The sequence below is a fragment of the Saccopteryx bilineata genome, chromosome 1 (genome assembly GCF_036850765.1).
Source record: "Saccopteryx bilineata isolate mSacBil1 chromosome 1, mSacBil1_pri_phased_curated, whole genome shotgun sequence".
In the NCBI taxonomy this organism is placed as follows: Eukaryota; Metazoa; Chordata; class Mammalia; order Chiroptera; family Emballonuridae; genus Saccopteryx; species Saccopteryx bilineata.
This window is the reverse complement of record NC_089490.1, coordinates 185,364,705-185,381,858: the sequence shown is the minus strand read 5'-3', so window position 1 is coordinate 185,381,858 and position 17,154 is coordinate 185,364,705. Positions and strand designations below refer to the sequence as shown.

General features: G+C 45.3%; 1 protein-coding gene across 5 annotated transcripts in view; it reads right to left on the bottom strand.

Annotated features, from left to right (window-relative positions):
* Positions 1 to 17,154, bottom strand: part of NR3C2 (nuclear receptor subfamily 3 group C member 2) — a 313,282-nt gene that overhangs the window by 20,993 nt on the left and 275,135 nt on the right. For all 5 annotated transcript variants that reach the window (XM_066281159.1, XM_066281166.1, XM_066281153.1 and 2 more), the window contains 2 exons: positions 12,313 to 12,443; positions 5,660 to 5,817 (listed from right to left, as the gene is read on the bottom strand). In XM_066281159.1, the coding sequence (XP_066137256.1) occupies positions 5,660 to 5,817; positions 12,313 to 12,443 (289 nt within the window). The remainder of the gene's footprint in view (positions 1 to 5,659; positions 5,818 to 12,312; positions 12,444 to 17,154) is intronic.

Genomic DNA, 17,154 nt, shown 5'->3' with positions numbered 1-17,154 from the left:
TCTCATCTCAAGTTTAATTTGGAATCTCCACTTATGAAGACTTCTTCTGCATGAAGACTGGGCTTGCATCACCTGTGTTCTTTGCCTACCCCCCCACCCCCCGTGCGCCCTGGGGGATCAGGCTCTGCTCACTTAGCTGACTTTGGAATAAACAACTCTTCCTTTTTTTAGAACCTTTCTTAGTCAAGGTCTTGTCGAAGGAGAAGGCAGTAACACTGCTAATGATATTAAATAGTTGCTTCATTCTGTGAGACAGAACATGGCTTTGACTCTTGCTCTCTCTTACACACACATACACATACACACACACACACACACACACTCTGTGGAACTACCAGTGCTGGACACCTTATTACAGACTTAGAATCCAATAATCTCATTTCACTGCCACCTGAGCAGCGAGGAGAGAGGGGCAAGTCCCTTGGCACACTGCAGCAGCGTGGCTAGCCTTCATCATTAGCAGGGTGCTGACGGCCCCCGGGACGACGGTTTCTAGTTCGCCTGCACCGATCCTTCCCAGTCATAGGCCACCTCACAGCAATCTGCCATCGCCAAACACCGTTCATCCCTTTGGCAAATTAGGAAGTGGCTCTAGCACACCCAGCATGTTCTTCACAAGAACTCCAATGCCCCCACCCAATCCCTCTCACAGGAAGCTCGGGAAGCTGGGCTCTGGGGTCTGAACGACTGTGGGAATGCTTCCCATTGACAGCAATCTAAGGGACTCCCTGCCAGAGAGTGAAGTTGCTCCCGGACCTACTCTGTGGACTGGCCTCTGTGTGCCCATGTCCCTACCTGCTCTCTCGCCAACTTCAGATTGCCATCTCCCGGAGGCACATACCGGGCACGTGTCTGGGTGTCTCTGCACTTCCAGATAAATTGAAACTGCTTGGGATGCTTTTTGCGGTGCAGAGAGCCGTGCTACCTGCTGTCCCCAGGGTCACGTTATTTTGGCAGGCTCCTATTTTGGCCTCAGAACTTTCCATGAGGAAAAACTGACCAGAAAGACATAAAAGAGAAGCAAATGTGGATGTGGCATGTCCAGTGACCCGAGCCAAGCTGTGGCTCACATTCTCACCTGGCTCTTCCTCCATGCGGTAAAGATCCTCTGACACCCCCGTGGGAGCCTTCCACGCCCCCCTCCCAGCACAGCTGGCTCCTGTACCTTCTCAACAAGGCGTTCCATCAACTCAAAAAAAAGCATGATGAGCCCACAATGCAGGGCGTTCCCCTCTTCTGAGCCCGTGCCCTGCCTTGTATAGTGCTGTGTGGTTGCGCCCAGTAACCCACCCCCACCCAGAGGCCAGGCTTTGGGTCTTATCCCCTAGTACAATGCCTGACACTTGTAGACATTAAAGTTTGTTTGTTGAATGAGATGAACTTTTCCTCTATCAGACATAGGAGGGATTCCTAAGGACAGGCATTCTGCTCACACATGCACCTTTGGTCCTAGAACATGGTAGGGGCTCATCGACACACGGGCGGATGTGCTCTCAAAGGTCCCACTACCCAGGCGATCACTTCAGCAGCTGACTACCTTCTGCCTTGTGCTGTGCACCAGCTGCCTCTCTAGAATCTAAGCTATTTGAGGACTGGGTTGGCCTCATACATTCTCTTTGTAGCCTCTGAAGCCTTATCCATGTTGATAGACATGAGACATGTTTTTACTACTATATACTGAACTAATGTTGATTACAAGGTCAAACAATAGCATGACCTTGAAACTATTGAACAGAAAAAGGATAATTTTTGCATATAAGAAAGACTATTAATATTGTTCAACATTTACTATCTGCTCTCCTTACTGATCGTAACATAAATAGACCTTGATCTCTATGAATGAACTTAACCAATAAATTCATTTGAAATGTGCTTCTTACACCCCCAGAAAATTGTCACTCCTAGCAAGAGTCACCAGCTAGACAATGACTATTAATTGTCAACTCTCTCTAGAAGAGCAAGGACTCTGTGCTTTATGTAAAACACCCAAACATTTGCAATGCAAAAACACATCCATTCGTAGGCACCTGATTACAGCTGTTTTCTTTGAAACTCTTTTGGGGAGGAAAGTGATGCTCAGAGGGCTTATGGTTCATTAAAGTTGCTGACTATTCAAATACTGAACTACCAACCTGTTCTATCAGAGAATGTTCCTTTCACTCACCTTGGCAGAGTTCTGCCCACACGCGTGCACCATGTAGGACAAGTCCAGGTGTCCTGAAAGCTGTGCACGTGTCTCGACAGCTGTGTGTGCATGCATGTCCCGAGATCTATGGACACGCATCCTGAAGGGTAGCATAATATGTATGCTTTCTAAAGCAGAACACTGATGTTCACAGAGATCAGATTTGTAGGACTCTTAGAAACAAATGCTCTCTTTCCACGAAGTGAGCAGAACTCGGCTCTGAGCATACAGTCAGTTCTTAGGTAGCTCATTGTTTCCTGGAAAAGAATTCCACAAATGCTGATTCACTGTTTTACTCTAACGAAAAAGCCACAAGAGTCCCAAGTCTGGGTGAGCACAAATGTTCGGGAGGTCCCTCTAGACTTACAGTGCATTTTTCAGTGTTCTGTCTGGACTCGGAATATAAATAGAACTTTCAAGAAGCTTTTATTAGTCTACTTCTAAGAGCAAACTATTTTTTTATCATTTAAAATAAAGGTTTGAGAATTAAAATGATAAAAATGATTCCCAAAGAATAGTGTCCTTTCAGCCAAAATGGACTGGGGTGGACTGGATTTACCATGCCACCAGAAACAACCAAAATTGCTCAGAAAACAATACACAAATAAAAACAAGATACTGTGTGTCAGTCAACGAAGAACAGTAATCTCTAAAAGAAAATTAGGGAGAGAAGGTTTGTGCCATTGGCTTAGACAAGGATTTATTAGCAATACCACCAAAAACATAACTCATAAAAGAAAAAAATAATCGACTGGGCATCATTAAAGTGGAAAACTCCTCTTCAAAAGACATTGCGAAGAGAATGAAAAGATAAGCCACAGGCTGGGAAAAAATACTTGCAAATCATCTATCTTATAAAGGAATTATACCTAGACTATATGAAGAACTCTCAAAACTCAACAGTCCCATTAAAAACAAGCAATTTAATTTTTGAAAATGAGTCACACAAAGCTGAATAGATACAATACCAAAGAAGACATAAAGATGGGAAATAAGCACATGATGAGATCTTTAATCACCAGGGAAATGCGTACTAAGACCACAGGGAGACACCACCACACAGCCATTCAATGGCTCTGGCTTGTCACACTGAGTGTCAGCAAGGGTGTGGCCAGTTTGAACTCCCTTGTCAAGGGAGTGTACAATTTGTACAACTACTCTGGAAAAGAGTTTGGTGGTCTCCTAAATAAATGAAAGCATGTTGGCCATGTGACCCTGGCATTCCTCTACTAGCTATTCACCCAAGAAAAAGAGAGTGAGTCCATTCTAGGACACGGACACAAATGTTTGGTGCAGCTCTATCTGTAATAGTTCCCGATCTGGGAGCAACACACATACCCCTCCCAGGTGACTGGACTACCAAAACATCAAATAGCTGTACCATAGATGCTACTCAGAAAGGAGTACGTACTAAGTCCTGATATATGCAATAGAATGGGTGAATCTCAAAGTAATTATGCTAAGTGAAGGATGCCAGACAGGAAAGACTACAGATTGACTGCATGATTCCATGTGTGTGAAAATCTAGAATATATAAACTAACAGACTCTGTAAACTCTACTCTAGAATATATAAACTAATCTTTATTGCCAGAAAGCACTATAGAAAGTGACTAGGGAGTGGTAGATAGGAAGGTTAAAAGGGGGTACAAGGAAAACTCTGGGGTCTTGTGATGATAGCTTCAGGGGTGTATGCATGTGTCAAACTTCTCCTATGGAACATTTTAAATGTTCCGCGTTTTGTGCATCACTTATACCTTGATTTAAAAATGCTAAAAAGGCAATGGTTTGCCCTGGGGGATTTTGCAGAAAATTATCACTTAGCAAATAGCCATTTGGCAGCTGCTCACCGGGTCCCTGTCTGGTGCCCAGCACGGTCCTGGCTCACAGAGGCAGCTTGCAGAGGATGGTTTGACACATGGAACTCTGGGGTGGCCCCTACACGTTTCCACTGTGTGGCTCTGCTTAAGGCACAGCAATGCTGAAAGGCTGTGGAAAGTTTTGACTTCCGTTGTCAGTCGTGTTACATGCAAATCGCTTCAAAACGATCATCTATTACCACGTGTTGTGAGGGCAATTACATGCTCACTCTGGTGCCACGCTCGTGCCTGCCCATACCTTTGAACAAATGAGAGAATTCATCACGAAGGAACCACAAAGCCCCATTCGGAGCTCCGCTCAGAAGGACTTTCCACACCAAGAAAACAGTGCCCCCTGTTCTCACAAAGACGACCTGCGTGCCAGGCGCTGGCTCCCCTGCTTTCTTTGTTGTGAGTTGTGGAGTGCATCATTGCTGCATCCCCAGAGGCCTGTTTGCCATCATCCCGTACACCTAATATTTTTCATAACATGAAAAACCACATTCTCTAGGCCACGGATAATTAGTGAAACTAGGCATCGCTGAATCTACCTTCTGGGAATTTGACTCACATGAAACCAAAAGTCCAGAGAAAGCAAAGGTCCACGTACAATGCAATGGGGCTCCTGTGCAAAACACTAGACAGTGGCATTCTTTAATTATCAAAGAACCCACAGAGAGAGAACGTTCGCTGGCATAAACAGATTTCTAACGGATGATCTGTCCTCTCACCAGGAATACTATCATAATATTGGTCGGTCATCAAGCCTGCAACATTTTCCTTAATGAGAGAGATATTTGAAGATGAATTTACAATGCAAATGTATAGGTTGAACTTGGGCAATAAATCTACCAAAAAAAAAGAAAAACTATGAAAACCTCACAAACATGAAAAACTAAATTAGTGTGACTGCACACAACATTTTTTTGAGCCAGAACCAGAGAAAATGCTTACCAAGTGAAACAAGAAGCATATTTTAAATGACAAAACAAAGCAAGTGATCCACATCCACATTTTGTAGAAACCTCTCACCAACCCCTCGACTGCATCTATAATTGGTTAAATTAGAAGGAATGAGCTCAGAATTTGCTTTCTGTATTTACATTAAGACAAGAAAGGTGACTGCTATGAAGAATAGCGAATATAGGACTCAATATTTGGCAAAGGTTGAGATGATCCAAGCTGGCCCTGGACCACTAATAATGTTTTTGAAAAGATTGGGTTATTAGATTAACAGTTGTAGAAGAATGGACACTGTTTATGCAACATGAAAGCAAACAGTTTTACTAACCAAACATTTCCTACGTTGCAAGCAGAAATATGAAACGTGATCTGTCCCTGGGCCAGGACACAGGGTTTGCCTTGGTGGTGCATGTATCTCAGGTCTTACTCAGAAGAGAGCCCCACCCTGTCCTTGATGGGAAGTGTATTACAAACGTGATCTGAAGGGAAAAAGTTCCTTCCTCATCAGTTCTCACCTCCCGCTGCCCCGCACTGGATACCTTACTCCAGTCTTCCCAAAGTCCCGAGAACGTCCTCAGCTCTGCAACTGCATTTGCTGAACGGTGTGTGGTTGTGGGTCTTTCATTTAAAAGGAATCAAAGAGCAATACTTACGTCATGCATGGAGTCCAGAAGCTTGGTCAGCTGGTAGAACCTCTGCCAACTCTGCCCAGAATTGTTGGGACACTTGGTCACGATCTTCCTTAGTTCCTTGATGTAATTTGTCCTCATCTCTTCAAATGCAGCTTGGCTTTTGAGGCCATCCTTTGGAACTGTGGAGAAGGATATCAGGCGTGTAAATGCCAGGATGGAAATGGCCTTCGCATCTTAGCAGTTAAATGGACTAGACTATTTTGAGGTTGTTAGGGTCCCACTTTTAGATGGATACTGAACCTCAATTAGTTGCATGTATCAGTAACTATGTTACCCACTGGTAGACACACACACACCTAGACGAAAGAGTGATAATAAGGGCTATTACGAGGTGTATGTTGTTATATACACTTTGCATGTATCTGTCCACTAATCTTGACATCAGTCTTATGGCGTCACCATTATAGGTTCTTATTTTGCAGATGAGGACACTGAGGTCTGGACGTTTCAACACTTGTCCAAGGGCACAATACATGGGAGAGAAGAGAGAGAAACCTAGGCTGGTCTGTCTCCGAAGCTTGCCTCTTGACCACAACGCTTCATTGCCTTGTGGCCTGCCATCCAAGTGTTTTATGAATCCTGACTTGCCAACACTTCAGAGGTAGGAAAATATACTTTGATTTTCCAGGACAACTGGGAGAGCCACAGACAATCTAAGCTGCAGCTAGAATTAGAAAGCAATGTCTTCATATTCAAGTTCAAACATCAGAAGTGCCCGGGGAAACTGGTCACCTCCCAAGGGGAGGCTGTGCCCACAGAAGAGCGCGGGCCAGGTCCATTCTCTCTTTCCAGATCACGTGACCACAGAGGTGCTGTCATGTGTCCTCCCCACCAACTGGGTGGAAGGTTGTGAGCCCCGTAGCTCTGCAGGCAAAGGGACGCCTGGAACTTTCAAAGAGACGAAACCGTGTTCATTTACCTTTGATAAGGTAAAAAAAAAATGAAAGTTTACATTTTCTTTTACGTAGAGACCAGCTTTTCTATTTAAACACCACCACCAAAAATCGCACTTAGAATACTTTGGGATTAGGGACTCGGAAGTGCTTCTGTGACCCACTGAGAGGCTTTCCCCTGGACACCCATGAAAGCTCTTTATGGAGAAAGGGCACACTTTATGGAGGTGTGGGGACGAAGTCAGGCCAAAGGTGTCCCCGCCGCAGATCTACACATGTGTTTGCGTACGCTTTAGCTTTAAAAAACAAAATCCCTTTGAATGTTATTTTTAGAAGACCTAATGAAAATTCATCTTGTGATATTAGCATTCTGAGCTTGAAACAGCTCTTCCCTGTCACTTAATTACACAGCATATTTGTTAGTGTATCATAACTGGTATACGTCATACTTGACTGTGGTCATCAGCACTTTAGAAGGGCTCAGTAAGTTTTTGAATATCATGCGCGACCCTGGAAGCCAGGAGGACTCGCTGTTTGCAACTAACCCTGCGGTCCTATATACAGATATGGATTATCTTGCAAAATTAACTTCATATATTATGTTAATGATCTTCTCCTTGAGTTTAATTGTTGAGGCTTTTGATTTGTGGCTTGTCTAAGCCTATTTTTGTGGGGAAAATAGATCCCTAATAGCAGCTGCACAGACTCCTGAGGCTTCCACAGTATTAGTTGTGGTTTCAAATATGTGACATTCACATTAAGAGTTAAATGCCATCCATTCTATAACTGATAGATTTTTCTTCTTTAAAATAAAAAATTTAAAAGTATAAAATAACTAAAGAAGGATGGTAATAACCCGGATGTTAATATTAAAACGATAGATCCGTTTTCTTGCAAAAATGTAACGTTAACCTACAACTTTCTAAAAGAAACTGAAAGTTTTCAAATAAACTTCCCACCCACATATTAACAGTTTTTTTAAGTTACAACATTTTATGGAGTAAACCTTTTGTTTTTTAACCTCGATATATATGAGTGTCATCCTACATATTCAAGTTTTACCTAAAACTAGGATGTGAATACATTCATGATAATATTTCAATAGTATGTGGCACATCTACGAAAATTAACCAAAGACCCTCATATTTCTAATAGCTGTATTATCATAAAGTTCTCAAATTACAAACAACCTGTGTCAAATCTTACTTATGTATCACTGCTGTGACTGAAATACATTGTACCAATTTTCCAGCTAGATATTTTAGAAGCTGAAACAAACCCACAAATACAGAGAACTTAAGCAAAAACCTCAAATTCTGGAGGTCTGCCCAGATTTTCTGAATTTACTTATTAAGTGCAGCAGGGCTGCTGGAACCCATCCAGAATCCAGGGGTTGGGGAAGAGCAGAGACAGGCGGGTGGAAGTCGGCCTGCCTTCCTCAGTGAGCAGGAGTAGCCCAGGGCTCCCCCGACGTCAGGGCCACAAAACCTCCCGACCCACTGCACATCCGGCGTGCGGCTCACATCCTACGGCGGGACCACCGTCCAGGCATTGCACCACAGGTCTGCAAAGTCGGCCGTCCTAAAGCCCGCAGACGCTCCAGTGCCTAAAGTTCCTGTTTTCCTACCTTTTCATTTTGCTTTTCCCGCATCTCTAAGTCAGAAATGGAAAGCGCTGAGCTCCTGGGAAGCTAACAGATCAATCTGGACAGCCTCAGAATGATGTCAGACCAGATTATAGTCTGGCTGAGTGCAGGTAAGGGGCAGGCAAAAGCAGGTTTACAGCTGTTCGTATGGAAAAATCCAAATGAATAAGTAATGAGAGAAGAATACACTCTGTTTTGTGTACTCATGACTATAAACTGACTCTTTCCACCCCTGTCTATAAAAGGGTAAAGGCCCTGGCCGGTTGGCTCAGCGGTAGAGCGTCGGCCTAGCGTGCGGAGGACCCGGGTTCGATTCCCGGCCAGGGCACACAGGAGAAGCGCCCATTTGCTTCTCCACCCCTCCGCCGCGCTTTCCTCTCTGTCTCTCTCTTCCCCTCCCGCAGCCAAGGCTCCATTGGAGCAAAGATAGCCCGGGCGCTGGGGATGGCTCTGTGGCCTCTACCTCAGGCGCTGGAGTGGCTCTGGTCGCGACATGGCGACGCCCAGGATGGGCAGAGCATCGCCCCCTGGTGGGCAGAGCGTTGCCCCTGGTGGGCGTGCCGGGTGGATCCCGGTCGGGCGCATGCGGGAGTCTGTCTGACTGTCTCTCCCCGTTTCCAGCTTCAGAAAAATGAAAAAAAAAAAAAAATAATAATAATAAAATATAAAAGGGTAAGACACCAATTTAGATCAAGTATATAGTTAAAATCTATAAAGAATTAGTATCCCATGAATTTTTAGAAAAAATGTTTCATTTAAATATGTTCTGTCATCTGGTGTGTGTGTGTGTGTGCACGTATATAAGGGTATATATTTAAAACATTTTTCTAACCAGCAGTGGTTAATGACATAGCGTGAAAAGAAGAGTAAGATCAGTCACTGGCTTGGAGTCCTTCTTTCCAGAGTCACATTCCAGAAAGGACCACAAGGCACCAAGGAACCCCCGACACCTTCCGGAGGAGGACCGAGAGCCCGGGGCCCCTGACCCCGCAGTCAGCGGATGGGCTGCAAGCTCAGCCCTGCAGGAGCCAGGCTGAGCGTAAGGAGTGAGGCTGGTGGGGCCTGTGGCAAAGGGGAGACCACGCTCTGCCCCTGGCAATCAAACTCCATGAAAACAAAACAAAACAAGACAAAGGCCAAAAGCAACCGAAAAACCCTGTCCTGGCCAAACGCAACACAGCTGCGAGGAGCAGCCACCTCGCGGCCAGGCTGCCCACGGCCCCTTGGCTGGAGTCCAGGCTCAGCATGCTCACCGGTCCACTGTCCCTGCGACTATCATGTGCCCCCAGCCCACCTTTGTAGGCCTTGCTCCCTGCTCCCAGGACAGTGGGGCAGCCCTGGACCCCAAGTCCACAGCCCTGGATGAGCCCTAACTCCCAGAGCACTGAGCAGGTAACACGATGTGCCTCTGTCTTGTCAATTCTGGAATGGGGCTACTGATCTCACCAATTTAATGCTGTTTTAAGCATTAAATTAGATAATATATGGGAAACACCTCACAAACCACGAGGTGCTAAGGAGTGGATTTTGATCCGTGGTCACCACTGCTTATTTCTGCCTAACGGGATGGAGGCTCACTCTTCCTCAGACCCGGCCCTTCTCTGCTGGAAATAACCTCTCTTCTCATCCATTCTCTCCTCACCACCTGGGCTACTGCAGCCACTCTCTCCCACACGGTTCCCGCCAGCCACCCTGCCCAGCCCAATCCCCAGGCCAGGAAGGGCTGGCACGCTCTGGATGCCAGAGCTTCTCTGCCTCAACCAGGTGGTCGGTCACTCAGCAACTGCAACTGTTTGAGGTCCACGCTGCTGGCCCTGGCATCCTCAGAATCCAGAACATGTCCGTTTCCTCTGTGGCCACAGCATGTGGCTGAGAGACTGACTCTCTAGAGCCAGGGGTCCCCAAACTTTTTACACAGGGGGCCAGTTCACTGTCCCTCAGACTGTTGGAGGGCCGCCACATACAGTGCTCCTCTCACTGACCACCAATGAAAGAGGTGCCCCTTCCGGAAATGTGGAGGGGGCTGGATAAATGGCCTCAGGGGGCCGCATGCGGCCCGTGGGCCGTAGTTTGGGACACCTGCTCTAGACTGTCTCCTGCCATCATTCTTGGTGTCACCCTCCTGTGATGTGAGCTTCCTCAAATTCTCTCCCCTGTTTGAAAATGCCTGTGCCCCTGTCTGAGGGAAAGGTGCTCAGTGGCTTTGCCAGGGCTGACCCTATCCTCTCTTGTCTCTTCTGGCACTTACGCCATCAACCACACTTAGTCCTAGGAGCCTCAGAGAGCTTCCTGTCTGTCTGCAAGTCGCTGGCCATCAGGCACCTGCCTGATGCCCAATGGTCGGCTCTAGTCGGCCCTTCTCAACTTGCTTCGAGCGAGCATGGCTGTTAGTCTCGTCCCTGCTGGAAACCATGGCTTGGCTTCCACACTGCACAAGCTCCCCCTCTCTGACATCAGCCTCTGTCCCCTCAGCCTCCGCCCTCCCATTTCATGTCACCGGGACCTGTTCTCTTCGCCCGGTGGCATGGCGACCCCAACTCACTGACTACAATTTCCTAGGAGGATAATTTCAAGTTTACACCTCCAAACCCAAACCTGTCTTCTCAGTTCCAGTCCCAAACTGTCTCCATTGTTTGGTTTCTTTATTAGGAGGCATCTAAAAACCTATCCAAAATAAAACTCTTTTTTTAATTATATTTTTTACTCCAACAAATCTGCTCCAAGTCCCAACACTAACACATTTCTCTTAGTGGTATCACTACCATCCTGGTCATTTCTCCATGCTCAGCGCCGGTGTCACTTCTGACCTAGGCCATTTTCATTTCCTCTTCCGGTCAGCTGCCAAGGCCGACGCGGCCGTGCTGCTGGAAGGCATTTGCTCCTGGACATCGTACAACCGCCATCATCATCCAGACCATCATTTCAGCATCTGCCCAGGTCCCTGGGATTCCAGTCAGGATAAATTCTCTGCCTCAGCCTCCCAGCCCACCCCCACCCCGCCTTTTCCTCTTTAGTCCAGTCTACAGCCACGTGCATCGTCACAAAGCCATAGAAAACAACTTTGATCACGTCACCCCTGCTGCTCGAAGCCTTCAGTGCCACACTCCTCTGCCGCCTGCAAAGGCCAGGTGTCTATTCAACATCCAGTCCACGCTACGTCCCAGCCCCCAGCCCAGTGCAACGGGGCGTGCCTTGAAATATTAAAACTTGACTACAGTGAAAATTTAAAAATGAACAGGCAAAACAAGTCCCCAGAACTATGTGCCTTTGCCTGGATTTGCTTTATCACATTTCCACACTCATCCCCCCTGACAGGTGGCACCTTGCTCCTCACAACCGATCTGCAACCCTCCCAAAGCTCCCCAACGTTCAGCTTCCTCTTTTTTTTTAAATTTTTTTTATTATTATTTTTATTTTTTATTTATTCATTTTAGAGAGGAGAGGGAGAGAGAGAGAGAGAGAGAGAGAGAGAGAGAGAGAGAAGAGACAGAGAAAGAGAGAAGGGGGGAGGAGCAGGAAGCATCAACTCCCATATGTGCCTTGACCAGGCAAGCCCAGGGTTTTGAACCGGCGACCTCAGCATTTCCAGGTCGACGCTTTATCCACTGCGCCACCACAGGTCAGGCCTCAGCTTCCTCTTGAACCCCCTCTCTGGTCCCCAGAATGGACCAGGCTCGTCCCTTTTCTGAGCCGCCATGACACTCTATCAGAGTAGACAATCCCATTCCACAGTGTACTGACCGTATGTCTGAACTACTTTCCAGTAACACTCCCCGAGGGCGGGCTGCGCCTCACTTCCCCCGTAGTCCCTGAACTGCCCAATCCTACCACACTCCTAACACACTCGTAACTAATAGCTCGTGGTCAGCCGCATGGAGAAAGGAAGAGACGTGCTCTTTCACACGTCCCAAGCTTCACCCTGGCAAGTAATCCAGCTCCCCAAAGACCAAAGCCCACCGCCCGGCTCCTCAGGTTCTTCCTTTTTACACCAACTACCTGATACTCGACACAGGCTCCCCTCGAAAGGGGAGATGATCTGACAATGGGGCAGAAGGGCGTTGTGGACATCGACTTACTTGTGCTTAGCAGCAGCAAAACTTTCATGATGGTGTACTCCTCAAAGGTGAGCTGCAGTCGGACGAACTGAAGGCTGATCTCGTGCATCCCCTGGCACAGCTCGTACATGGCAGACTGATGCATCTTCTCCCTGCACAGGAAAAGAAAACAGTGGCTGAGAAAGCAGGGTTCATTATCAAACGTACACTTGGCAGCCCCAGGCAGCATAACAAGAGCTCTGAGTCAGAGTCTCCCTTTCGGCGTCAGCACGGAGCAGGGGTTATTTTAAAGACAAATTGGATGCCTTTCCCAGTGACTGGGAAATGGCTTCTAGACCAACACGGCCGTGCTATTTACTAGCACCCTGTTAGAATGTGTCAGAGGCCCTGAAACCAACCTTTCTCAAAGTGTGCCATTATTTCACTTTAGGTTGAATAAGAACGCTGACTGTAGTGTGTGTGGAGACAGAGACATCACCCAGAGAGCAGAGAAGCCACTGTGCTGGGGGGTGCAGCCCACGGGCTCCTGCTCCCCCTTCGCCAGACACCACACTCACTATTTGGAAGGGCTGTGCTGGGCGCTAAGAACACAGGACCGTGATGACCAAATCTTGTTTCAACGTGGACTCCCTTACAGAGGTCTTGAAATATGTTTAACTGTTTGCAGAAGCACGTTTAGAAAGGGAAATTAGACAAAATTTGAAAAGGTGAGAATCTCAAATGGGATCTTTCTGGCAAAGGAAGAAAGTAATATGGGAGTTTGCCATATGTTTCCATTCATTCAACCAACCAACCCATGCTCTTCCCCTGACTAAATCCAAATACTTCCATAAAAACCCACATTATCTTATGACAGAAGTCATTACTTCCTCTTTCCATGAGAAGTAAGGCAGCACTCAAGTTTTTTAGACGTATTTCCTACAGTAATAAATCTTTGGGGAGGCCCTGGGTGACTCCTGTTTTGTATTAACCAGAATGCAATCAGCGGAAGAGAGACTACCAGGGAAAAATGGGAAAGGACTTGACATTGGCCAAAGAAACAGAAAACAAGGTCATGATGGCCGATGTCTATGAAGGACCGAATGCAGGTGGGCATCCGTAGGAAAGCGATACTGTGATGCCTCTTCCGGGATGTATGCTTGGGATCCACTGGCAGGAATCGCTCTCATCTCAACTCTGAAAGCCATCTGCAAAGATCCCACAATGCAACCCAGAACGTTTTGCTCTGCATTATTATCATCTTTCCTCTCTCATAATAAGCTGGAAGCTAGTTTCAATTAAGGGAATATTTTAAACACATAAACCCACACAAACACACACAGAATAATAGCAGTAGTCTGTGCATCTACAATCCAGAATTAACAAGGTAAATCAATGCTAATACGGTTGCTTTATCTGCTTCAGATCATTATAAATTAAACATGGCAGAGTTAAGGTCTGCTGTGCCTTCCTCCCTGATCCTGTTCAGTGTCCTTGTTCAAGGGAACCACTCGGGGTGACTATCATTTCCTCTCAGATGTATCTATTTTACTGCACATGTATGTGTCTTATAAACACGGCACACAGTGCTGCTTTGCCTTATGTAAATCTGAAATTAGTTATGCACATCCGCTTGCAACTTCTTTTTATTCAATGCTGTAATTCTGAGACGTATCCACTTGAACACAGGTAACTCTAAGGTTTCACCGCTACGAGTTTCCCTCGTGTGGTTATATCCCAGTTTGGTAGTCCATGCCGCTGCTGATGGGCAGGTAGGCTGTTTCCTCCTTACTGCTGTGACCATGGATGCTGCAGGAGCATCCATGAGCACTCCGCCAGGACACAGAACAATCACAGATCTGCTGAGTCGGAGATCCGTCCACTTCTGCGGCTTTCCCTGCAACCCCTGGGAGATGAGGCCGCCCCTGTGTTCCACATCCCCTCCAGTCTTGCCACATTCCAATGTAAATGTTCTGCCATCGGATGGGGGTTGAAAGGGTAGCCCCACTCTTGATCCTGTTCATTTCTATCAGCACCGGTAGGGTAGGCTGAACATTTTTTCAAATGTTTTCTAACCATTTGGATTTTTCTGTACGTGATTTGTCTTTACGTATCTTTAACCAATTTATTGAATATTATAAACTTCTTTTTCTCTGTCTCTAATAACATCTATATTCCTAACATTTTTTTTGCTTTAAAAGTTTTGACTGATAATCATATAACTTCATTATTCTCTCTCTTTCTTCCTGTCTCATTCTTTCTTTTGCTCTTTCTCTAAATTTGCCTGGTAAGCCCCCTTTTTTTAAAGTTCCTTATTTCTAAACTTTCCACGTAATTATATTTCACACATGTCTCTTATAAACAGCAAAAGGCTAGGTTAAAAAAATCTGAAAGTCTTTGCATTTTAACAGCTCAGTTGTCATCTGTTTTCATTTATCATGATTACTGATATATTTGGATTTTTCTACTATTTTAACTTTCTCCTCTCCTTTCCTTCCTTCTTTCTACTTTCCTTCCTTTAATTGGATTGACGCAGTTTTTAAAAGCTGCCCCTTTGCTCTTCAACTGAATTTAGAGTTCTACTTGAACTCGTGAACTTGCCTAGTTAAACACCTAAAGCTAACCCATAGCTCCTCCACGGTCCACTGCGTCCTGCCTTCCTTGAATTCCAGGTTGCCCTGAATTGGTCTTTCTCACACATCCACAGCCCATATCTGTTTAGAGTTATCAACGTGTTTCTCTGGCTACCATTGCTTCCTGCATTTCCCCTCCTTATTTCTGGGTTCAATATCTTATGAAAGAAGATTCTTTTTTAAAAAAAATTCTTCATCTTTCAGTCTTAAGTTGTCTGAAAATGCCTTTATTTTACCTTCTTTCTTGAATGATCATTTAAAAGTTTTAGATTTCTAACTTGACAGGCAACGCCCCTCTGTACTCTGAAGGTGGCGTTCCACTAGACCTGGGCCTTTCTTGCTACCTTTGCAAAATTTCTTCTTAGTCTAATTGTCATTCTTTTATAGGTAACCTGCTTTTTCTCTTCAGTGGCTTAAGAAAACTTCCTTTTAATTTGCTGCCTGAGTTTCATTGGGAAGGACCTACGTGCAGACTGGTTCCTATTCCTCCTGCTCAAGACTCAATTACCTTATTTGATCTGAAGATGGAGGGGTTTCTTTAGCTCTAAAATGTTCTTAGCCATTGTGTCTTCATCTATCACCTCTATCTCATTCATGCTATTTTTTTCTTTTGAACTCCTATTAGCAGCGTGTTGGACCTTCTCATTTTGTCTTCCACATTGACCTCCCTTTCAAATTATTTATCTTCTTATCACATTGTACTGCATTCTACGTGATTATTCTCAGACTGATTTTCTAATATTTTTTTCTTCTTCCTGTCCAATCTATATAATGTCTACTGTGTTTTAAATACAATGGCACTAGTTTTCATCCAGGTGCCAAGAAATGCTGTATCTAGTTCTTTCTCAAATATTTGTTATTTTGCATTAGCCACTTCTCACTGTATGATTATTTCATCCTTGTTCTCTAAATCACATCTTTAACTTTTTATATCTCTAAATATTCTTAACATTTATTTTATAGCCTCTCCCAGATTTTATAAATTCACATTTTCTGTAAAGTGAATATTCCTATCTACGATGCATTGTCTGGGCATATATTTGTCTCCTGGGTGAATCCCAGGGGCAGTCTTGTGGGCGGGACTCTGCAGGAAGTTCTAGTGTTTGTAACTCTCAGGGGTATATGCATTTCATTTAGTTCTGAACCAGCTTTTGTGCTAATTTCTCAGCTGAATGCTTTTTTTGCGAGACTTGTGTAGTTTAAATTTAGACTCCGCACTTGATGTGGTGCAGGCTTGTGTTTCTTATTTCTTCCAGCTTCCTTGCCATGTCTTTGGGCTGGCGGACTGGGGGCTGGCGGGCGGGCGGGCAGGCTGGCTGGCTGGCTTACTGAGTTTTACTTTCCTTGTTAGTAGACAGGGAAAATCTTTGCAAACCCTGGGTTTCTGCAGGGGTTTCTATTTCAGGCCCTAGTCCTGCTGGAGTTACAGTTCTTGTCTGCTGTTCCTGTTGGGACACCAATATCCACCCCTAAGTATTTATCACATCCAATAGTTTGTGGGCCAACTATAGCTTTAGCTCTAAGTTATGCCACTCTGGCTGTGAATTCCCTGTTCTTGCACTATTTTTTTCTTAATCTTGGCTATATATTTAAGGCTTTTATTATTATTTTTTTATTTTTTATTCAGTGAGAGGAAGGGAGGCAGAGACAGACTCCCGTGTGCACCCTGACCAGGATCCACTGGGCAAGCCCACTAGGGGGTGATGTTCTGCCCATCTAGGTGCTGCTCTGTTGCTCAGCAACCAAGATCCTCTTAGTGCCTGGAGTGGAAGCCATAGAGCCATCCTTAGCACCTGGGGCCAACTCATTCCCTACGAGCCATGGCTGCAGGATAGAGAAAAGAGAGACAGAAAGATAGGGGAGGGGGAGGGGTGAAGAAGCAGATGGACACTTCTCCTGTGTGACCTGACCAGGAATTGAACCCAGGGCTCCCACACGCTGGGCCGATGCTCTACTACTGAACCAACCAGCCAGGGACATGTTTTTTTAATGCCGATTTTCTATGTGTTAAGAGGGAAAATAAAAGGCTCAATCATTCTGATTGCTAACTACAACTACAAGCTTCTTAAAGGTAGGCTCCGTGTCTGACTAACCTTTTTGAATGTTAAATAGAATGTGATAGCTAAGTGCCATGTGCCAATCTGTGTTCAATAAATATTGTATGAACAAATGAGAGAGAAGAAAAGAAAAAAAAGGAGAACAAATGAAAACCACGAAAAGAATGAAGACACAAATTTGCATTTGACGGTGA